The 24,248-nt window shown below is 53.6% G+C and overlaps 1 protein-coding gene across 2 annotated transcripts in view; it reads right to left on the minus strand.

The window, feature by feature from the left end:
* Positions 1-1,759: 1,759 nt before the first annotated feature.
* abhd16a (abhydrolase domain containing 16A, phospholipase) overlaps positions 1,760-24,248 on the minus strand; it is a 92,244-nt gene continuing 69,755 nt past the window's right edge. For both annotated transcript variants that reach the window (XM_085974985.1, XM_085974986.1), the window contains 5 exons: positions 16,650-16,712; positions 14,404-14,480; positions 12,487-12,585; positions 5,572-5,618; positions 1,760-4,309 (listed from right to left, as the gene is read on the minus strand). In XM_085974985.1, coding sequence (XP_085831111.1) covers positions 4,226-4,309; positions 5,572-5,618; positions 12,487-12,585; positions 14,404-14,480; positions 16,650-16,712 — 370 coding nt within the window. In that variant the 3' untranslated portion in view covers positions 1,760-4,225. The remainder of the gene's footprint in view (positions 4,310-5,571; positions 5,619-12,486; positions 12,586-14,403; positions 14,481-16,649; positions 16,713-24,248) is intronic.

Consider the following 24,248-nt stretch of genomic DNA (forward strand, 5'->3'; position numbering starts at 1 on the left):
AATTCACACGAGTTTGTAGGAAGAGACTTTGCTTAAGGGAGTGCTTTGAGGCAGTCAGAACAGGATAAATATCTGAGCAAAACCCCAAAATATAATAGGCCTGTTTGGTCCCCTGCAGGCCTAGTGGGTAAATGCATTGCCTGCTGTGGGATTGAGTGCTGCAGTCACTGCGACACGGCAAGAGAGCCCCAGGTGAGCAGAGGAAACGCTTCAAGGACACCCTCAAAGCCTCCTTTGGAAAAAGTGCAACATCTCCACTGCCACCTGGGAATCCCTGGCCCAAGACCACACAAAGCGGAGAAGAAGCATCCGGGATGGCACCGAACACCTCGAGTCTCTTCGCCGGGAGCAAGTGGAAGCCAAGCGCAAGGTGCGCACCCCACCCACCCACCCCTTCAACCACCATCTGCCCCACCTGTGACAGAGACTGTAGGTCCCGCATTGGACTCATCAGTCACCTGAGAACCCATTTTTAATGTGGAAGCAAGTCATCCTCAGTTCTGCCAAAGATTGAGTGCTGCAGTCCAGAAGGCCAAACAGATCACGTTGACTTGGATGCTGTCTGGTAGCAAGGCAGAGGTGGTAGAAGAGCCTCCCCAAATATTGGAGCTGTATCCATGCCTTGGGTTTCTGCCACTTATTCCTTGCTCTCCAGCAGGTAGAGGCTTTTTGCTAGTTGTACTGCACCATTATCTAATACCTGTGTTAAGCAGCCATTTTTCGCGTGGCGTCAATGGCAATTGTGTTAGCCGTGGCTCAGTGGGCAGCACTCTCGCCTCTCAATCAGAAGGCCGGGAGTTCAAAGGCCACTCCAGCGACTTGAGCCTATAATCTAGGCTGACACACCAGTGCAGTACCGAGGGAGCCCTGCACCATCAGAGGTGCCATCCTTTGAATGAGACGTTAAACCAAGGCCTCGTCAGTCCTCTCGGGTGGACGTAAAAGATCCCATGGCCACTATTTCAAAAAGTGGAATTCTCCTCCCGGTGTCTGGGGCCAATATTTGCCCCTCAACTAACATCACTAAAAAACAGATTATCTGGTCGTTCTCTCATTGCAGAGTCAAGAGCATGGACGGTTGAACGTTAAGCACGAGGACATTAGGACACGATTAGCTTCCACGCTCCCTCTTGTTCCAATCTTGTTCTCCCCCAGGTGTCCTGGGCCAATATTTATCCCTCAACCAGTATCAATAAAGAAATGATCTGCACATAATCTAGGCCGACACTCCCCAATCCCAGTATTGAGGGAGCGCAGCACTGTCGGAGGTGCTGTCTTTTGGATGAGATGTTAAACCGAGGCCCCCGTCTGCCCTCTAGTGGAACGTAAACGATCCCACGGCTGCTATTTCGAAGATGATCAGGGAGTTTCCTCCCACCCCCCACCCATGTCCAATATTTATCGCTTAACCAAAACCATTAAAAAACACATGATCTGGCCATTATCTCGTTGCTGTTTTGTGGGAGCTTGCTGTCCTCAAATTGGCTGCCACGTTTCCTACATTATAACAGTGACTAACACTTCAAAAAGTACTTCATTGACTGTAAAGCGGTTTGGGGGCGTCCCGAGGTTGTGAAAGGCGCTATAGAAATGCAAGTTAGTTCTTTCTCTCTTATTAGTTGGGAGATTGTGGTCAAAGCAGGCTCCAGTGGGGAGATTGGGGTGGGGCGGGGGAAAGAGACAACAGGGGGAGGAAGAACAGAATTCAAAAGCCACACAACACAAAACTCCTAAAACTGTGCAGCCATCACCATTCAAGACAGGAGCAAGTAGAAATCTTTAATTATGATTTTTCTTTTTGTCACCAAGTTATATTTTCACATATGAACCACTCTTCAAATATGAAGTCCAATGATGCACTTTATACCTTCTTACATATCATCTGGGGCAAAGGGGGCACGAGATTTACTTTGTACGGTATTTGGTCCAAACTCGCAAGTCGAAGGAAACGGATACACATCTCTCCCCAGCCCGCAAATATCGCCTGGACAACAGATCAAAGAGTCAAGAGGAAGCATTCCCTTACTTCATGAGCAAAAATAGAAAACAAAAATTAAAAAGAGATGCGTGGAACTGTTCGCGTATCAGAGGAGACATCTCCCATTTGATGAGGTGGTGGGGCAAGTCTAGGGCATAACCTTAAAATCAGAGCCAGGCCATTCAGGAGAGAGGTTGCTAAACACTTCACCCAAAGGGTGGAGACTCCCTCCCACAAAAAGCAGTGGCTGCGAACTCAATTAATAATTCTAAATCAGAGGCCGATTGATTTTTTGCTAGACAAGGGCATAAAAGGACATGGAGCCAAGACAGGTAGATGGAGTTAGCTGCCGCGATCTGACTGAATGGCGGAACAGGCTCGAGGGGCTGAATGGCCGACGCCTGTTCCCACGTCTTAGAAGAGACATCGCTCATTTGGAGAGGTTTTTTTAAAAAAAAAAGGGAATCAGCTTTTCCATTCTGGGTAGAGGGAGAGATAAGTCAGTGCGGATGTTGTCATACAAGTTAAAGCGGAAAGAGGTTCGACAACAGAATCTACGCAGCGAGTCGAAGCACGTCGACAATCAACCCGCCCCGACATCACACAGTGTGGGGGAGAGGGGGGTCAATCTGAACCTCACCCGCTGTCGGGAAACTGATGGAATCGGGTGCGATGGTTGTTTTACACCTCGGCAATGTTCCGCCTCAGCCGTGCAGGCGGCTGCGCTGCCCTCAGGAAGGTAGCGCGCAGGACGCTGGTGAGCAGTTCCCTCTGAGATACCGCGCGTGCTGGCGCTCCGCCTGATCCCGAGGGATTCCTGACCATGGAGTTGGGTTAAAATTGCTCCCCCTGCCATGCGCTAGTATATACATCTGACACTTATGACTAAACGAGTTAGCAAAATGGTTCACCATGTTTTTTTGAGGTCAGCTCAAAAGTATAATCAAGATTGCAAGTTTCAGCAGAATAAGGGGACTCTGTTTGTTGCAGTAACAACTGGACTGGCTCGGGCTCCCCTGATGTAAATGCTGCAAAGGAAGATCCCAGGGCCACTCCTGATCTGAAGTGGGTTAGTCGATCTCTGCTATAGCCAGGGCCAGGCGGGGGGGGGGGGGGGGGGGGAAGATCTGCTCGGGTTCTCGTAACCGATTACCATCCAGCGACCCCTAGTGGGACTTGTGCGCGGGGGGGGGGGCGCTGGATGTGGACGAGACAGTGCTGCCCGTCGGCACACAACTGATTCGTGGTCACTCCGGGGGGGGTGGGGTACCAGAGGGCGACCAAGCAACTGTGGGTCAACACCCAGATTCTGCCGGCAAACTGGAGGAAGAGAGGGGAGAGCACTCGAGGCAAAGAGAGCGAAAGAAACCCCCCCCACCACAGAACTGGGCCTTTTAAGAGTGAGTAAAGAGAGCCGTTACAAATATACACCCTGTGTGAAGCTGTAATCAAGTCCAGTCCGGGTGCGTTCCCCCATGTAGGGGGGTTTCCCAACCCCCCAGGGTTGCCCAGGAATTAAAGACAAATTCGCCTGGACACTGCCGCAAGCAGCACCCCGGGAGGATAAACCAGAGGGGCTTTGAAAAAAAACAAACTGCTTTTATTCATTTTCTTTGAACACTTTGATTTATTAGTTATAATGGGAGGGAAAAAAATAGGCTGTTTGACAGTCTATCCGACCGGGTAATGAAGAGCCTTCGCTTTTCAATTGGCGGGGGCGTCGATGATGGACGTGTCGGGCGACCGTGGGGGCGGGACGGTCGAAGGTCGCGATCGCCCCCCCCCGCCCTCCTCAGGGTCGAGCAGCCGGCCCACGCTTGCCCTTCAGGCTTCCCCCGTGCACAAGGGCCACTTAGGCGAGGTACTGGAGCGGCTCAGGAGAGGTGGGGGGGGATGTGGGAGAGAATTTGAGGGTGGGAGGTTGAAGAGAGAGGGACTCGGATACTCAAGACAGAGGGGCCCTCCAGCCGCGAGGCCGCTCAGACCACACTTCATATATGAAAAAAAAATTCGGAAAGTCAGATCTATAGTCGAACACGAGGAACAGTCCCCCCGCCCCCGGCCCTCGGATCCTCAAAGGATTAACAGAAAACACGTAGGATTGGTCATAGCCAATCTGCTCGGAGTCAGTCAAGAGCTTGATCGCAGCAGTAGAACCTCCACGGTCTCGTGAGGCGGGGCCTCGAGCCACAGGCCTCCCTCCGCGGCGCAACTCCTTTGTGCGTTGCCCACACTTGGCCGCCCCCACTACAAGGACCAGGGCAGCGTGAACTCATAGGACGGCAACGGCGTGCAATGGGTGGCGTCAAAATTCTTCATGTACTTGTGCGCCTGCAACACGGGAACAAGCATACGTTAGCATCCTGGGCTGACCCTCCATGGCATTGCTCTAGGATCTAGCGCGCAGATGTAATTTTTTTTTTTTTTTTTTTTTTTAAACTGCTAACCTGGCCCTTCCCCTCCCATTAAACGTCAGTCCCTCACCCCCATTACACAGCTCACAGTTGCACGGAGGGTACAACTGGCAGAAAAGACTGAACTGGCTGGGGCTCTTTTCTCTAGAAAAAAAGACCGAGAGGTGATTAAAATTATGAAAGGGGCTCGATAGGGCAGATGCAAGGAAGAATTTTCCACATGTGGGGGAGTCCAAAACTAGGGGCCATAAATATAAGATAGTGACTAATAAATCCAATTAAGGAATTCAGGAGTAACTTCTTTACCCAGAGAGTGGTTTGAATGTGGAACTCGCTACCACAGGGAGTGGTGAAGCTAACAGCGTAGATGCATTGAAAAAGGAAGCCAGATAGATACATGAGGGAGGAAGGAATAGATGGATATATTGATAGGGTGAGATGAAGGAGGGTGGGAGGAGGCTCCTGTGGAGCATACACACCAGCATGGACCAGTTGGGCTGAATGGCCTGTGTCTGTGCTGTAAAATCAGGCCAAGTCTGGAAGGATAGAATCCACCATTGTACTGCCGAATGTTTTCCACAGATCAAGTGGGCACAGTACAGAAATGCTGGGCAGCGATTACTTGAATCTCTGTGACAATCGTGTCCAAGTTCAAAAATTCCTGCACGGGGGTGGGGAAATCACCAGCTGCAAGGCCCCCAAGACCATTCATAGGAACAGGAGGAGGCCATTCAACCCCTCGAGCCTGTTCCACCATTCTATTAGATCATGGCTGATCTGGATCTCAACTTCATTTACCCACCTTGGTCCCGTAATCCTCAATACCCTCGTCCGACAAAAGTCTCCGTTCAATTGACCTCCAGCCGCAACACCTTTTTTTGGGGGCAGGGGGGTGGGACACACAGAGGAAAGAGAGTTCCAGATTTCCACTACCCTTTGTGTGAAGAAGTGCTTCCTGACATCACCCCTGAACATCCTAGCTCTAATTTGAGGGTTCTGCCCCCTTGTTCTGGACTCCACCACCAGAGGGTATAGTTTCTCTCCATCTACCCTCTCAAACCCTTTAATCATCTTAACCACCACAATCAGATCACCCCTTTTGGCAGCTGATGCAGGAAATACAATAAGCAGCAACGTAACAGCCCTGGGTTTACTCAGCTCCAACACACACACACTTACCAGGAATATCGCCAGCTGCCTTCTTCCTTCTGACGTCATGTCCTCCCCTAAAAACAAAAAGGCATTCAAAGTTAGTGAGACCAACGCAGATTAAAATGACCTCAGGTTCCCCAGTGGCTCTGAGTCAGCAGCATGACTGTACTGAATCTCATATGCGCCACGCTCTCCCCACGTCTCTTGCACGCGCTCTCCCCTGCCCGTGCTCTCCCCACCTCTCTTGCACGAGCTCTCCCCTGCCCGTGCTCTCCCCATGTCTCTTGCACGAGCTCTCCCCTGCCCGTGCTCTCCCCACGTCTCTTGCACGCGCTCTCCCCTGCCCGCGCTCTCCCCTGCCTGTGCTCTCCCCACGTCTCTTGCACGCTCTCCCCTGCCCGCGCTCTCCCCACGTCTCTTGCACACGCTCTCCCCTGCCTGTGCTCTCCCCACGTCTCTTGCACGCGCTCTCCCCTGCCTGTGCTCTCCCCACGTCTCTTGCACGCGCTCTCCCCTGCCTGTGCTCTCCCCACGTCTCTTGCACGCGCTCTCCCCTGCCCGCGCTCTCCCCACCTCTCTTGCACGCTCTCCCCTGCCTGTGCTCTCCCCACGTCTCTTGCACGCGCTCTCCCCTGCCCGTGCTCTCCCCACGTCTCTTGCATGCACTCTCCCCTGCCCGTGCTCTCCCCATGTCTCTTGCACGCTCTCCCCTGCCCGCGCTCTCCCCACTTCTCTTGCACGCTCTCCCCTGCCCGCGCTCTCCCCACGTCTCTTGCACGCTCTCCCCTGCCCGCGCTCTCCCCACGTCTCTTGCACACGCTCTCCCCTGCCTGTGCTCTCCCCACGTCTCTTGCACGCGCTCTCCCCTGCCTGTGCTCTCCCCACGTCTCTTGCACGCGCTCTCCCCTGCCTGTGCTCTCCCCACGTCTCTTGCACGCGCTCTCCCCTGCCCGCGCTCTCCCCACCTCTCTTGCACGCTCTCCCCTGCCTGTGCTCTCCCCACGTCTTGCATGCACTCTCCCCTGCCCGCGCTCTCCCCATGTCTCTTGCACGCTCTCCCCTGCCCGCGCTCTCCCCACGTCTCTTGCACGCGCTCTCCCCTGCCCGCGCTCTCCCCACGTCTCTTGCACGCGCTCTCCCCTGCCTGTGCTCTCCCCACGTCTCTTGCACGCTCTCCCCTGCCTGTGATCTCCCCACGTCTCTTGCACGCGCTCTCCCCTGCCCGCGCTCTCCCCATGTCTCTTGCACGCTCTCCCCTGCCCGCGCTCTCCCCACGTCTCTTGCATGCGCTCTCCCCTGCCCGCGCTCTCCCCACGTCTCTTGCACGCGCTCTCCCCTGCCTGTGCTCTCCCCACCTCTCTTGCACGCTCCCCTGCCCGTGCTCTCCCCACCTCTCTTGCACGCGCTCTCCCCTGCCCGCGCTCTCCCCACGTCTCTTGCACGCTCTCCCCTGCCCGTGCTCTCCCCACGTCTCTTGCCGCTCTCCCCTGCCCGCGCTCTCCCCACGTCTCTTGCACGCTCTCCCCTGCCCGCGCTCTCCCCACGTCTCTTGCACGCTCTCCCCTGCCTGTGCTCTCCCCACCTCTCTTGCACGCGCTCTCCCCTGCCCGTGCTCTCCCCACGTCTCTTGCACGCGCTCTCCCCTGCCCGTGCTCTCCCCACGTCTCTTGCACGCGCTCGCCCCTGCCCGTGCTCTCCCCACGTCTCTTGCACGCGCTCTCCCCTGCCCGTGCTCTCCCCACGTCTCTTGCACGCTCTTCCCCTGCCCGTGCTCTCCCCTGCCCGTGCTCTCCCGTCTCTTGCACGCGCTCTCCCCTGCCCGCGCTCTCCCCACGTCTCTTGCACGCGCTCGCCCCTGCCCGCGCTCTCCCCACGTCTCTTGCACGCGCTCTCCCCTGCCCGCGCTCTCCCCACGTCTCTTGCACGCGCTCGCCCCTGCCCGCGCTCTCCCCACGTCTCTTGCACGCGCTCGCCCCTGCCTGTGCTCTCCCCACGTCTCTTGCACGCGCTCTCCCCACGTCTCTTGCACGCGCTCTCCCCTGCCCGTGCTCTCCCCACGTCTCTTGCACGCTCGCCCCTGCCCGTGCTCTCCCCACGTCTCTTGCACGCTCTCCCCTGCCCGCGCTCTCCCCACGTCTCTTGCACGCGCTCTCCCCTGCCCGCGCTCTCCCCACGTCTCTTGCACGCTCTCCCCTGCCCGTGCTCTCCCCACGTCTCTTGCACGTGCTCTCCCCTGCCCGTGCTCTCCCGTCTCTTGCACGCGCTCGCCCCTGCCCGTGCTCTCCCCACGTCTCTTGCACGCGCTCTCCCCTGCCCGTGCTCTCCCCACGTCTCTTGCACGCTCTTCCCCTGCCCGTGCTCTCCCCTGCCCGTGCTCTCCCCACGTCTCTTGCACGCGCTCTCCCCTGCCCGCTCTCTCCACACGTCTCTTGCACGCGCTCGCCCCTGCCCGCGCTCTCCCGACGTCTCTTGCACGCGCTCTCCCCTGCCCGAGCTCTCCCCACGTCTCTTGCACGCGCTCTCCCCTGCCCGTGCTCTCCCCACGTCTCTTGCACGCTCGCCCCTGCCCGTGCTCTCCCCACGTTTCTTGCGCGCTCTCCCCTGCCCGTGCTCTCCCCACCTCTCTTGCACGCTCTCCCCTGCCCGTGCTCTCCCCACGTCTCTTGAACGCTCTCCCCTGCCCGTGCTCTCCCCACGTCTCTTGCACGCTCTCCCCTGCCCGCGCTCTCCCCACGTCTCTTGCACGCTCTCCCCTGCCCGCGCTCTCCCCACGTCTCTTGCACGCGCTCTCCCCTGCCCGTGCTCTCCCCACGTCTCTTGCACGCTCTCCCCTGCCCCTGCTCTCCCCACGTCTCTTGCACGCGCTCTCCCCTGCCCGTGCTCTCCCCACGTCGCTTTTACGCTCTCCCCTGCCTGTGCTCTCCCCACGTCTCTTGCACGCTCTCCCCTGCCCGTGCTCTCCCCACGTCTCTTGCACGCTCTCCCCTGCCCGTGCTCTCCCCACGTCTCTTGCACACGCCCTCCCCTGCCCGTGCTCTCCCCACGTCTCTTGCACGCTCTCCCCTGCCTGTGCTCTCCCCACGTTTCTTGCACGCGCTCTCCCCTGCCTGTGCTCTCCCCACGTCTCTTGCACGCGCTCTCCCCTGCCCGTGCTCTCCCCACGTCTCTTGCACGCTCTCCCGCCTGTGCTCTCCCCATGTCTCTTGCACGCGCTCTCCCCTGCCCGTGCTCTCCCCACGTCTCTTGCACGCGCTCTCCCCTGCCCGTGCTCTCCCCACGTCTCTTGCACGCTCTCCCCTGCCTGTGCTCTCCCCACGTCTCTTGCACGCGCTCTCCCCTGCCCGCGCTCTCCCCACGTCTCTTGCACGCGCTCTCCCCTGCCCGCGCTCTCCCCACGTCTCTTGCACACGCTCTCCCCTGCCCGTGCTCTCCCCTGCCTGTGCTCTCCCCACGTCTCTTGCACGCTCTCCCCTGCCCGCGCTCTCCCCACGTCTCTTGCACGCCCTCCCCTGCCCGAGCTCTCCCCACGTCTCTTGCACGCGCTCTCCCCTGCCCGAGCTCTCCCCACGTCTCTTGCACGCGCTCTCCCCTGCCCGCGCTCTCCCCACCTCTCTTGCACGCTCTCCCCTGCCTGTGCTCTCCTCACGTCTCTTGCACGCGCTCTCCCCTGCCCGCGCTCTCCCCACCTCTCTTGCACGCTCCCCTGCCCGTGCTCTCCCCACCTCTCTTGCACGCGCTCTCCCCTGCCCGCGCTCTCCCCACGTCTCTTGCACGCTCTCCCCTGCCCGTGCTCTCCCCACGTCTCTTGCACGCTCTCCCCTGCCCGCGCTCTCCCCACGTCTCTTGCACGCTCTCCCCTGCCCGCGCTCTCCCCACGTCTCTTGCACGCTCTCCCCTGCCTGTGCTCTCCCCACCTCTCTTGCACGCGCTCTCCCCTGCCCGTGCTCTCCCCTGCCCGTGCTCTCCCCACGTCTCTTGCACGTGCTCTCCCCTGCCCGTGCTCTCCCCACGTCTCTTGCACGCGCTCTCCCCTGCCCGTGCTCTCCCCACGTCTCTTGCACGCTCTTCCCCTGCCCGTGCTCTCCCCTGCCCGTGCTCTCCCGTCTCTTGCACGCGCTCTCCCCTGCCCGCGCTCTCCCCACGTCTCTTGCACGCGCTCGCCCCTGCACGCGCTCTCCCCACGTCTCTTGCACACGCTCTCCCCTGCCCGAGCTCTCCCCACGTCTCTTGCACGCGCTCGCCCCTGCCTGTGCTCTCCCCACGTCTCTTGCACGCGCTCTCCCCACGTCTCTTGCACGCGCTCTCCCCTGCCCGTGCTCTCCCCACGTCTCTTGCACGCTCGCCCCTGCCCGTGCTCTCCCCACGTTTCTTGCACGCTCTCCCCTGCCCGTGCTCCCCCCACGTCTCTTGCACGCGCTCTCCCCTGCCCGCGCTCTCCCCACGTCTCTTGCACGCTCTCCCCTGCCCGTGCTCTCCCCACGTCTCTTGCACGTGCTCTCCCCTGCCCGTGCTCTCCCCACGTCTCTTGCACGCGCTCGCCCCTGCCCGTGCTCTCCCCACGTCTCTTGCACGCGCTCTCCCCTGCCCGTGCTCTCCCCACGTCTCTTGCACGCTCTTCCCCTGCCCGTGCTCTCCCCTGCCCGTGCTCTCCCCACGTCTCTTGCACGCGCTCTCCCCTGCCCGCGCTCTCCCCACGTCTCTTGCACGCGCTCGCCCCTGCCCGCGCTCTCCCCACGTCTCTTGCACGCGCTCTCCCCTGCCCGAGCTCTCCCGTCTCTTGCACGCGCTCGCCCCTGCCTGTGCTCTCCCCACGTCTCTTGCACGCGCTCTCCCCACGTCTCTTGCACGCGCTCTCCCCTGCCCGTGCTCTCCCCACGTCTCTTGCACGCTCGCCCCTGCCCGTGCTCTCCCCACGTTTCTTGCACGCTCTCCCCTGCCCGTGCTCTCCCCACGTCTCTTGCACGCGCTCTCCCCTGCCCGCGCTCTCCCCTGCCTGTGCTCTCCCCACGTCTCTTGCACGCTCTCCCCTGCCTGTGCTCTCCCCACCTCTCTTGCACGCGCTCTCCCCTGCCTGTGCTCTCCCCACGTCTCTTGCACGCGCTCGCCCCTGCCCGTGCTCTCCCCACGTCTCTTGCACGCGCTCTCCCCTGCCCATGCTCTCCCCACCTCTCTTGCACGCGCTCGCCCCTGCTCTCCCCACGTCTCTTGCACACGCTCTCCCCTGCCCGTGCTCTCCTCACGTCTCTTGCACACGCCCTCCCCTGCCCGTGCTCTCCCCACGTCTCTTGCAGACGCTCTCCCCTGCCCGTGCTCTCCCCACGTCTCTTGCACGCGCTCTCCCCTGCCCATGCTCTCCCCACCTCTCTTGCACGCGCTCGCCCCTGCTCTCCCCACGTCTCTTGCACACGCTCTCCCCTGCCCGTGCTCTCCCCACGTCTCTTGCACACGCCCTCCCCTGCCCGTGCTCTCCCCACGTCTCTTGCAGACGCTCTCCCCTGCCTGTGCTCTCCCCACGTCTCTTGCACACGCCCTCCCCTGCCCGTGCTCTCCCCACGTCTCTTGCAGACGCTCTCCCCTGCCTGTGCTCTCCCCACGTCTCTTGCACACGCTCTCCCCTGCCCACGCTCTCGTGCTCGCCCCTGCCCGTGCTCTCTCCACGTCTCTTGCGCGCACTCTCACCACCTCTCGCATTCAGACCATTTTTGGAGAATTTACCACTCAGTTAATTTAACAGCAAAAGCCCAACTCCTGCATTTGAAAAAAATGCTGTGCACTTGAGTGAGCGAAGCGGTTCTACATTCCCACCCACAGCATTTAAAAGAACAAACTTGGATTTATATAGCGCCTTTCACAACCTCAGGACGTCCCAAGGCGCTTTACAGCCAATGAAGTACTTTTTGAAGTGTAGTCACTGTTGTAATGTGGGACAATACGCCAGCCCTCCCAGTTTAGGTCTGTAGAGAAGAGTGCAGCCCCTGTATAGAAGCACTGGAGAAGGTGCAGGAATGATTTACACCAGAATGATACCAGAACGGAGAGGTTTTACCTGTCAGGAAAGACTGAACAGGCTGGGGCTCTTTTCTCCTGAAAAGAGAAGGCGGAGGGATGACCCGATAGAGGTCTATAAAATTATGAAGGGGTTCGATAGGGTAGCTGTAGAGATGATGTTTCAACTTGTGGGGGAGACCAGAACTAGGAGTTATAAATATGAGATAGTCACCAATAAATGGCACGGAGGTACCACTAAGTCATCAATATAAGAATGCAATGAGGAAGTCAGGAGAAACAGCTTTACCCAGAGAGCGGTTACAACTTTGTATTGTTGATGTAGAGCAAGAAAGAAAGTCTTGCATTTACACAGCGCCTTTCACAACCTCAGCACGTCCCAAGGTGCTTTACAGCCAATGAAGTACTTTTGAAGTGCGGTCACTGTTGTAATGTAGAAAACGCGGCAGCCAATTTGCGCACAGCAAGCTCCCACAAACAGCAATGAGATAATGACCAGATCATCTGGGTTTTTTTTTTAGTGATGTTGGTTGAGGGATAAATATTGGCCCAGGACACCGGGGATAACGCCCCTGCTCTTCTTCAAAATAGTGCCGTGGGATCTTTTACATCCACCCGAGGGGGCAGAAGGGGCCTCGGTTTAACGTCTCATCTGAAAGACGGCACCTCCGACAGTGCAGCGCTCCCTCAGTACTGCACTGCAGTGTCAGTCTTGTGCTCAAGTCTCTGAAGTGGGACTTGAGCCCACAGCCTTCTGACTCAGAGGCGAGTGCGCTGCCCACTGAGCCACAGCTGACACATAATAGAAGGTTATGCTGAAGTAGGGTGGGAGGAGGTTCGTGTGGAGCATAAACACCGGAGTGGACCAGTTGGGCCACATGGCCTACTCCAATGATGCTGTAAATACTGTGTCATTAATTCAAACACTGCACTCACCCACAGTCCAGGGGAACACATCTCCGCTCTCCGATTTGTAGGACTGCAAAACTGAGGTGCACCAGTCATCATCGACCTCATACCGGCTGTAGAGAGCAGCTGTCAACAAAACAATGAAATCAAAATCAAACGCTAACCTATACAGACCAGCAATATCCCTCGCTTGATGCCCAGTCTCCGAAAGGACGGACCTGCATTTAGATAGTGTCATTCACGACCTCAGGAGGTCCCAAAGTGCTTTACACCCAATGAAGCACTTTTTGAAGTGTGGTTGACATGAATCAGTCATTCATGAAAGAAAGACTTATGAAATAATACTGAGCAGCCTGCAGGTGGCGCTGTCCAGGGAGAGTATAAATACTCGGGCACATCCCAGCTTGCGCAAGACATTCTAGTGAAGGACACAACTAGACCTCCATGTTGTAAAACAGTTGATTAAAGCTTTGTTTAACGCTTAGACCAAGTGCCTAGTAGTTTTCTTACGTCAGCGGTCACTGTTGCAATGCAGGAGACGCAGTAGCCAATTTACGCACAGCAAGCTCCCACAAACAGCAATGAGATAATGACCAGATCCATCTGGTTATCTGGGTTAAATGCTGGCCCAGGACACCGGAGAGAACTCCCCTGCTCTTCTTCAAAACAGTGGCCACGGGATCTTTTATGTCCACCTGAGGGGGGGCAGATGGGGGGCCTCGGTTTAACATCTCATCCGAAAGATGGCGCCTCCGACAGTGCGGCGCTCCCTCAGCACTGCACTGGGAGTATCGGCATGGATTATGTGTCTGGAGTAGGGCTCAAACCCACGACCTCCTGACTCGGAATAATAGTTTAAGCTAATGCTCAGCTGAGATGGCCGATTTGAGTCGGAGCAGGGGTAAGGGTGCTAGTTTGCCTCAGAACCCCTGAGCGAGGGGACTGGGGGGATGGGGGGGGGGGGTTTGCTGTGCTCCTCCTGCTCCTGGGCATAACTAGCTCTCGGTCTCCGGCACCAGTAGTGAGATATAAACTGGGGACTCATGCATCCGCTATCTATTCCATTGTTAATAGAGGTTCTCTTGCCCGCCCAAGCCATGTCCAATGCATTTCTGAGCTGGCCGCCACATGATGTGTAAAAGGAGCTTGGGCACCTTGTCCTCCTGGTTTTAAAGCCTTATAGGCAACATCCAGGGGTGAGGGGACCCGATCCCTCAACCACCTCCACCCCCCGCTCATTTAAGCTGAGATAACGCAAGGGAACACCACCACCTCCAAGTTCCCCTCCAAGTCACACACACCATCCTGACTTGGAAATATATCGGCCAATCCTTCATCATCGCTGGGTCAAAATCCTGGAACTCCCTCCCGACCAGCACTGTGGGAGTACCTTCACCACACGGACTGCAGCGGTTCAAGAAGGCAGCTCACCACCACCTTCTCAATGGGCAACTAGGGATGGGCACTAAATGCCGGCCTTGCCAGCGACGCCCACATCCAATGACCGAATAAATTAACGCCCATTAGTGTTATACCTGGTTCTTGTCTGCCCTTATACAATCATACAACGCAGAAGGAGGCCATTCGGCCCATCGTGTCTGTGCCAGCTCTTTTCCCCATAGCCCCGCAAATCTTTCCCCTTCAAGTATGCATCCAATTACCCTTTTGAATGTTACTGTTGAATCTGTTTCCACCGCCGTTTCAGGCAGTGTGTTCCAGATCACAACAACTCAGCTCACCTCTGTTTTTTTGCCAACTACCTTAAATCTGTGTCCTTCTCATCTGCCGAGCTAAAACTAGAAAAAAAAAGACTTGATTTTTGGCAGAGTTGGATCTCATCAATCTGTGCCCCAGGCCAAAAAGAAAAGCCCCATTCTCCCAACTGAAGGATGGACACCAGGTTAAACTCCCGTCAAAACAGGGAATAGTGTGAGCTCAGCTTACTTTCCTGGAGGGGGTTTGAAGCACTCAGCAATTCTCGGACCACTCGGATTCCCTCCTCCGCCATCACCTTGGGGTACCTGTTAGCGAAAGTGCGGTGTCAGTGTGTGATGGTTATCGCAGTGCATCACTCGAATTTCAGGTGAACTTCTTCACCAACTCACCTTACACCCACATTACATGGAGATCATCACCTGCTGACCCACCTTCATTATAGGTGTTCGTCATCCATTACCCACATTACAAGGAGATCGTTACCTACTGGGGTACAGTAGCACAGTGGTTATGTTAGTGGACTGGTAATCCAGAGGCCTGGACTAACGATCCGGAGACATGAGTTCAAATCCCACCATGGCAAGCTGGGGAATTTAAATTCAGTAATTTAAATAAATCTGGAATCAGTAATTGACCATAAGTGACCATGAAATTACCAGGTTGTCGTAAAAACCCGTCTGGTTCACTAATGTCCTTTAGGGAAATCTGCCGTCCTTACCCGGTCTGGCCTATATTAAACCCCCGACCCACAGCAATGTGGTTGACTCTTAATTGCCCTCTAAAATGGCAGCTCACCACCACCTTGCCAAGGGCAATTAGGGGTAAGTTGCCCGCATCCAATGAATAAAAAAAAAATTACAACCCGATGACAGGAGATTATTACACACTGACGCACATTGCACCCCTATTACAGTTGCTTGTAACTCACTGATCCATGTTATAATCCTATTACAGGGAAATTATTACCACATTACACTCACCCACATCAGGAGAGTCACCCAACCGATCCACATAACATTACATGAGAATTGTTAGTCACTAATCTACCTTAAAACCCCATTACAGGAGAATGACAAAGAACCAACACCTCATCACTGACCCAACAGCAGAGGTCCCTGGCTTCGACCTCCCTCGAAGACAGTGGACAGCCAACCCAATCCGCACAGGGCACAGACGATGCGGCCACTTGCTCCACCAATGGAAGATGAGGGACCGCCGACCGGAAGGGCGACTGGGGCCGTGAGTCCCAGACCGTGCAACACTTCACATCAACCTGCCCACTAAAGATCTGTTGTGAGAGGCACCTCGTTTCTCCGCTCGGCATCTCAGGAGGCCATCGAATGGATGGCCAAACTAGACATCTCGTCATAAGCTTTACCCGTCAGACAAAACAACAACAAAGAGGAATGACAAAGTTAACTCACGGTCTGTCCCACATTACAATGTCATGAGGTGAACAAAAGATAAAGGAAAGTGATTTATCGATGTAGTACTGGATCTCCTGTAGGCTTTGCCCACAGAAAGTCAGTACAGGAAACTCTCGATTTACCGGCACCTAAATAACCGGAAATCTCTCTTAACCGGCAAAATTCAGGAGTAGGTTCAGGTAAGTTTTACTTCATATTAGTGGCCATTCCTGGATCTGTGGCTGTGTGACCAGGGTTCCTGCACCTGTTGCTAAGCAACAGCGACGCCTGGAACTTGTGGCCGGTTATTTATAAATCCAATAAGGAATTCAGGAGAAACTTCTTCACCCAGAGAGTTGAACCTGTTATCCGCAGGGAGAGGTTGAGGCAAATTGCATAGATGTCTTTAAGGGGAAGCTAGATAAACACAGGAAGGGGGAAAGGAACAGAAGGTAGGGTGAGATGAAGCAAGGTGGGAGGAGGCTCGTGCGGAGCATAAGCACTGGCGTGGACCCGTTGGGCCGAATGGCCTGTGTCTGTGCTGTACGTTCTATGTAATTGTCACGGAGATAAACTTGGGGAGGGGGGAGGAGAAAAAAGGATCAATGAGCTGTCCCAGTATCCTATCTGGCATCGTTAGCGTGTAACAGACATACAAACCAGCTCGGGCTACTGCTGGATTCAGCTTGGACTTGGGAAGGGAGGGGAAAGTCTGCCAGATTGCTATCCAGTGAAACCCCTGCTGGAGACAATGATCCCGTTAAGCAGCGCGGCCGCTATCTGGAGGTCCGGGGCAGCTGGCTCACAAATGAAATTTAAATGGGCCGCGCGCGTGCCTATCGGGCGAGTCTGGTATCGGGCTCAGGTTGTGATGACCCCCCCCACGGTCAAAACACTCTGCCAGCGCTCGCTATTTAGCCTCCCGCGTAAATAGCTGGCATTTGGTGGGTGAGGCGCCAGAGGGGGGCCGGGACCCCGGAGCAATTGGTCAGCTCCTTCGGGGGAAAGGGGGTGGGGAAAAAAAAGAAATGGATCAATAGCAAAAAAGAGGAAATGCCGGCCCGTTACCTGAACTGGAGAAGCTTTAGCAGCAGGTCATTTCCACGGTTGGACATAATATCTTCCGGAACCCTGAGAGAGGATAGAAAACACAGCGGCTAAAGGCGCCATATCAATGCACGTTGTTGTCGCCCCCCCACGCCCCCTCCCGACTACCATTTCTCCCAGGCTCTCCCAGAGAAAGGACAAGAGCAGCGATGTCATGGCAACACCGTCACCTCAAGCTTCCCCTCCAAGTCACACACACACACACCATCCCGACTCGGACACATATCGCGTGTGCCCTTCCTAAGCACTGGGTCACAATCCTGGAACCCCCGACTTAAGCAGCACCTTCACCGCACGGGACTGCAGCACACGGTTCAAGGAGGGATGGGCGATAAGTGCTGGCCTTGCCACGCCCCCCCCCCCCCAGAATGAATTAAAAAATATATACGGTTTAAGTCGATGTTTTTGTCCTGGCCCTTTTCTATTAATTTGTTCTCGGAATTTGAACAACGCAGCATTTATTACCCAATTCCTAGTTGCCCCGAGAAGGTGGTGGGTTTTTCTTGAATTGTTTCCACAACTGCATGGCTCACTAGGCCACTTTGCTGAGACTAAACAATGCAGTGTGACACTGGATTCACGTACTGGTTCCCTTACCTGAAGGGCATCAGTCAACCAGTGGGTTTTTATGACCATCTGGCAAGTAAAGATGCGACTTCACCAGTGAGGGTACAGAGGAGATTTACGAGGATGTTGCCTGGACTGGGGAATTTTAGCTATGAGGAAAGATTGAATAGACTGGGGTGGTTCTTTGGGACAGAGGAGGCTGAGGGGAGATTTAATTGAGGTGTATAAAATTATGAGGGGCCTAGACAGAGTGGATAGGAAGGACCTAGTTCCCTTAGCAGAGAGGCCAATAACCAGGGGGCACAGATTTAAAGTAGTGGAAGTTGAGTTAGTGGAATTAGAGGGGAGTTGAGGAGAACTTTTTTCACCCAGAGGGCGGTGGGGGTCTGGAACTCGCTGCCTGAAAGGGTGGTAGAGGCAGAAACCCTCATCACATTTAAAAAGAACTTGTAGATTACGGCATTTCAAGTGCATTTCCAAGGATATGGACCGAGAGCTGGAAAGTGGGATTAGACTGGACAGTTCTTTGTTGGCCAGCACGGACAAGATGGGCCGAATGGCCTCCTTCTGTGCTGTAAATTTCTATGATTCTATAATTTAATTGCCCATTTAATTTAATAATTTCATTTCCTACATTACAAAAGTGACTACACTTCAAAAAAAAGTACTTCATTGGCTGTAAAACGCTTTGGGACGTCTGGTGGTTGTGAAAGGCGCTATATAAATGCAAGTCTTTCTTTCTTCTTTCTTGGTCAAGTATAGGAAGGCACTGTCTGAAGTCATCCTGAGCCATATTGCCCAGGAGGTCTCAAGTCTGTGCTGAGTCAGCAGATCTCAACCCGGGCAGCAGTTGGAGCACTAGAATTAGCCTTCAGTGCCTCGGAGTAGGGAGACAAGGGTGGGAAGTCAGCCAGGGCTCACTGTAAGGAGCCTTTTTTCCAAACTTAAATTTTGTGGTTTACAGTTTATAGGGTGTTTGTGGTGTAGCGAAGACTGCTGGTAAGTATATCATTTAATTGTAGTGTAATTGGTGGGATTGATTTGATATAATTTAACTTGAATTAATTAAAGGGTAAGTCATGGCAGGAGAGCTCGGCCCCGTGGTATGCTCCTACTGCACTATGTGGGAAATCAGGGACGCTTCCTGTGTCCCTGACGACCATGTGTGCGGGAAGTGTATCCAGCTGCAGCTACTGACAGACCGCATTGCGACGCTGGAGCTGCGAGTGGATACATACTGGAGCATTCGCGATGCTGAGGACATCGTGGATAACACGTTTAGGGAGTTGGTCACACCGCAGGAAGAGAATGGGTGACCACCAGGCAGAGTAGTAGGCGCAGGCAGGTAGTGCAGGGGTCCCCTGTGGCTATCTCCCTCTCAAACAGTTATACCGCTTTGGATATTGGCGAGGGAGATGGCTTACCAGAGGAAGGCAGCAGCAGCCAACTTCCTGGCACAGTGGGTGGTTCTGCTGCACAGGACGGGAGGAAAAAGAGTAGGAGAGCTATAGTAATAGGGGATTCTATTGTAAGGAGAATAGATAGGCGTTTCTGCGGCCGCAAACGAGACTCCAGGATGGTATGTTGCCTCCCTGGTGCAAGGGTCAAGGATGTCTCAGAACAGCTGCAGAACATTTTGGAAGGGGAGGGTGAACAGCCAGTTGTCGTGGTGCATATAGGTACCAACGATATAGGTAAAAAACGGGATGAGGTCCTAAAAGCTGAATATAGGGAGTTAGGAGGTAAATTAAAAAATAGGACCTCAAAGGTAGTAATCTCAGGATTGCTACCAGTGCCACGTGTTAGTCAGAGTAGAAATAGAAGGATATTTCAGATGAATACGTGGCTAGAGGAATGGTGCAAGGGGGAGGGATTCAAATTCCTGGGACATTGGAACCGGTTCTGGGGGAGGTGGGACCAGTAAAAAACGGACGGTTTGCACCTGGGCAGGACCGGGACCGATGTCCTAGGGGGAGTGTTTGCTAGTGCTCTGGGGGAGGGTTTAAACTAAAATGGCAGGGGGTTGGGAGCCTGAGCAGGGAGACAGAGGAAAGGGAAGCAAGGATAGAAGCAAAAGAAAGGAAGGAGAAAACAAAGGTGGCAGTCAGAGAAAGCAAGGGTTTAAATCAAACATGGCCACAGTAAATAATAATTCTAAAAGGTGTAAGAGTGTTTAAAAAAACAAGCATGAAGGCCTTGTGTCTTAATGCGAGGAGCATTTGTAATAAGGTGGATGAATTAGCTGCGCAAATAGAGGTAAACGGATATGATATGATTGGGATTACGGAAACATGGCTCCAGGGTGACCAAGGCTGGGAACTCAACATCCAGGGGTATTCAATATTCAGGAAAGATAGGCAAAAGGGAAAAGGAGGTGGGGTAGCATTGCTGGTTAAAGAGGGGATTAACACAATTGAAAGGAAGGATATTAGCTCTGATGATGTGGAATCTGTATGGGTAGAACTTAGAAATACCATGGGGCAGAAAACGTTAGTGGGAGTGGTATACAGACCTCCAAACAGTAATGCGGAGGTTGGGGATGGCATTAAACGGGAAATTAGAGACGCGTGCATTAAGGGCACAGCAGTTATCATGGGTGACTTTAATCTACAAATAGATTGGGCTAACCAAATTAGTAACAATACTGTGGAGGAGGAATTCCTGGAGTGTATATGAGATGGTTTCCTGGACCAATATGTCGAGGAACCAACTAGAGATCAGGCCATCTTAGACTGGGTATTATGTAACGAGAAAGGATTAATTAGCAATCTTGTTGTACGAGGCCCCTTGGGTCGGAGCGATCATAATATGATAGAATTCTTCATTAAGATGGAGAGTGAAGTAGTTGACTCAGAGACTAGGGTCCTGAATTTAAATAAAGGAAACTACGATGGTATGAGGCACGAGTTGGGTAGGATTGATTGGGGAATGTTGCTCAAAGGGTTGACGGTGGATAGGCAATGGCAAACATTCAAAGATCGCATGGATGAACTACAGAATTTGTTCATCCCAGTTTGGCATAAAAATAAAACAAAAAAGGTGACTCAACCGTGGCTAACAAGGGAAATTAGGGATAGCATAAGATCCAAGGAGAAGACATATAAATTGGCCAGAAAAAGCAGTAAACCTGAGGATTGGGAGCAGTTTAGGATTCAACAAAGGAGGACAAAGGGATTAATTAAGAGGGGGAAAATAGAGTATGAGAGTAAGCTTTCAGGGAACATAAAAACTGACTGTAAAAGCTTTTATAGATATGTGAAGAGAAAAAGATTGTTGAAGTCATGCGTAGGTCCCTTGCAGTCAGAATCAGGGGAATTTATAATGGGGAACAAAGAAATGGCAGGGACCCCAGCTATTCACAATATATATAAATGATCTAGACGAGGGAACTAGATGTAATATCTCCAAGTTTGCAGATGACACAAAGCTGGGTGGGCGTGTGTGCTGTGAGGAGGATGCCGAGAAACTCCAGTATGATTTGGACAGGTTGGGTGATTGGGCAGAAGCATGGCAGATGCAGTATAATGTGGATAAATGTGAGGTTATCCACTTTGGTGGCAAAAACAGGAAGGCAGATTATTATCTGAACGGCAATAGATTGGGAGAAGGGGAAGTGCAACGAGACCTGGGTGTCCTTGTGCACCAGTCGCTGAAGGTAAGCATGCAGGTGCAGCAGGCGGTTAAGAAGGCAAATGGTATGTTGGCCTTCGTAGCAAGAGGGTTCGAGTACAAGAACAATGATGTCTTGCTGCAGTTGTACAGGGCCTTGGTGAGACCACACCTTGAGTATTGTGCGCAGTTTTGGTCGCCTTATCTGAGGAAGGATGCTCTTGCCATGGAGGGAGTGCAGAGAAGATTCACCAGACTGATACCTGGGATGGCAGGAATGACATATGAGGAGAGATTGGGTCGATTGGGCTTATACCCGCTGGAGTTTAGAAGAATGAGAGGGGATCTCATTGAAACTTATAAAATTCCAACAGGACTGGACAGACCGGATGCAGGAAGGATGTTCCCGATGGCTGGGGAGTCCAGAACCAGGGGTCACAGTCTAAGGGGTAAGCCATTTGGGACAGAGATGAGGAGGAATTTCTTCACCCAGAGTGGTGAACCTGTGGAATTCTCTGCCACAGAAGGCAGTGGAGGCCAATTCATTAAATATATTCAAGAAGGAGTTAGATATATTTCTTAAGGCTAAAGGGATCAAGGGATATGGGGAGAAGGCAGGGACAGGGTACTGAATTTGGATGATCAGCCATGATCTCATTGAATGGCGGAGCAGACTCGAGGGGCCGAATGGCCTACTCCTGCTCCTATCTTCTATGTTTCTATGTTTACAGTGCGACAGTCACTGTTCATGTAGAAGTGGAAAAATAAAATCACCCTACCATTGGCGGCAGTGCCTTCAGCTATGGAATTCCCTCCCCGAACCTCTCCTCCTTTACCTCCTCCGGCCCTGCAACCCTTCCCCAGATCTCTGCGCTCCTCCCAATTCTGGCCTCTTGCACATCCCAGATTTCCTTCACCCCTCCATTGGCTACCGTGCCTTCAGCTGCCTAGGCCCCGAGCTCTGGAATTCCCTCCCTAAACATCTCCACCTTCCTCTCTCTCTCTTCCTTAAAACCTACCTCTTTGACCAAAATTTTGGGTGCTTGTCCTAATGTTTCATGTCATTGCCAAAGGTTGTCTGATAATGCTCCTGTGAAGCGCTTTGGGACTTTTTACTTCTTTGGCAGCACCTCCCAAACCTGCGACCTCCACCACCTAGGACAAGGGCAGCAGGCGCATGGGAACACCACCACCTCCAAGTTCCCCTCCAAGTCACACACCATCCTGACTTGGAAATATATCGCCGATCCTTCATCGTCGCTGGGTCAAAATCCTGGAACTCCCTCCCTAACAGCTCTGTGGGAGCACCTTCACCACACGGACTGCAGCGGTTCAAGAAGGCGGCTCACCACCACCACCTTCTCAAGGGCAACTAGGGATGGGCAATAAATGCCGGCCTTGCCAGCGATGCCCACACCCTGTGAATGAATAAAAAAAAGGCGTTATATAACTGGAAGCTGTTTGTGGAGTGGATCGCTGATTGTAACATGACCTGGGCTGTACAAACTCTGCAAGCTTCACTTCAATAGCTGAGGGAACCATCAGGACCTGCTCGACTGGACTGAGGAACTCACCAGAACCCATTCGACTGCACTGCACAGAACCGGCTGAACTAAGCTACCCTCAACAGCCATTGCCTTCCTTCCTAGGATTCTGAAATTAGAGATGAGCGCATTGAGATCCTGTTCTTACTGATCCAAGTCTTCATATTCAGACTCATTGGTGCCAGTTTGAGGTTTTGGCCTGCTCACTGACAAACCTCCTTTCCCCCCACCCCCTCAACAGCCTGGTGTCGCAGTTACGGGCACACACCACTGGGTGGCGGCTTGGAGCTGAACTTGACAGAACTCTGCACCGGTCAGAGAATCTCACAGCGCAGAAGGTGACCATTCGGCCCATCGTGCCTGACCCGGCTCTTTGAAAGAGTTCTCCAATTCCCTGCCCTTTCCCCATATCCCCGCAAAATTCCTCCCCTTCAGGCGCTAGGAATAGTTTTCAAGAGCTAGACGGTATATGATTAGACTGCAGAATATCAATGGCAGTCAAGACATTGATAGATAAACACACTAGGGAGAAAGGAATAGAAGTATACGTTGATGGGGTGAGATGAAGAGGGGTGGGAGGAGGCTCGTGTGGAGCATAAACACCAGCATGGACCTGTTGGGCCGAATGGCCTGTTTCAGTGTTGTATCTAATTCCCTTGTGAAAGTTACGATTGAACCGGCTTCCGCACAGCAACTCGCTGCGTAAAAATATTTCTCCTCATTTCACCTCTAGTTCTTTTACCTTAAATCTGTGACCTCTGGTTACCGACCCTCCTGCCAGTGGAAACAGTTTCTGCTTATTTACCCTATCAAGATATTAAGGGGAACAGATAGGGCAGATATGGAGAGAAACTATTTCCGCTGGTTGGGGAGTCTAGGACTAGGGGGCATAGTTAAAAATTAGAGCCAGGAGTGAAATTAGGAAACAGTTCTACACACAAAGGGTGGTAGAAGTTTGGAGCTCTCTTCCGCACATGGTAGTTAATGCTAGATCAATTGTTAATTTTAAATCTGAGATTGATAGATTTCTGTTAACCAAAGGTATTAAGGGCTATGGGCCAAAGGTGGGTATATGGAGTTAGATCGCAGAGCAGCCATGATCTCATTGAATGGCGCGGAACAGGCTCGAGGGGCTGAATGGCCTCCTCCTGTTCCTATGTTCCTAAAACCCTTCATAATTTTGAACACCTCTATTAAATCTCCATTTAACCTTCTTTGCTCAAAGGAGAACAATCCCAGCTTCTCTCGTCTCTCCACGTGACCAAAGTCCCTCACTCCTGGTATAGAGTCATAGAGTTATACAGCACAGAAAGAGGCCCTTCGGCCCATCGTGTCCGCGCCGGCCATCAAGCCCTGTCTATTCTAATCCCATTTTCCAGCACTTGGTCCGTAGCCTTGTATGCTATGGCGTTTCAAGTGCTCATCTAAATGCTTCTTGAATGTTGTGAGGGTTCCTGCCTCTACCACCCTTTCAGACAGTGAGTTCCAGATTCCAACCACCCTCTGGGTGAAAAAGTTTTTCCTCAAATCCCCTCTAAACCTCCTGCCCCTTACCTTGAATCTATGCCCCCTGGTTATTGACCCCTCTACTAAGGGGAAAAGTTCCTTTCTATCTACCCTATCTATGCCCCTCATAACAATGTACACCTCAATCAGGTCCCCCCTCAGCCTTCTCTGCTGTATGTACTGTATCCAATTCATTTGCAGAAACCTATTTTGCAGAGAGACGCTCAGCACCATGGAACGGGTGGGCGTGCGTCTCTGGTCCCGTTCCCTACCCCTTGCTTCAAAACATTACTGATTTGAGCCATGCGACTGTGCATCAGCACTGCGTTCAGGT

The sequence above is a fragment of the Somniosus microcephalus genome, unplaced genomic scaffold, assembly GCF_052327205.1.
Source record: "Somniosus microcephalus isolate GS21.2 unplaced genomic scaffold, FLI_Smic_1.0 unresolved_chr1, whole genome shotgun sequence".
Lineage (NCBI taxonomy): Eukaryota > Metazoa > Chordata > Chondrichthyes > Squaliformes > Somniosidae > Somniosus > Somniosus microcephalus.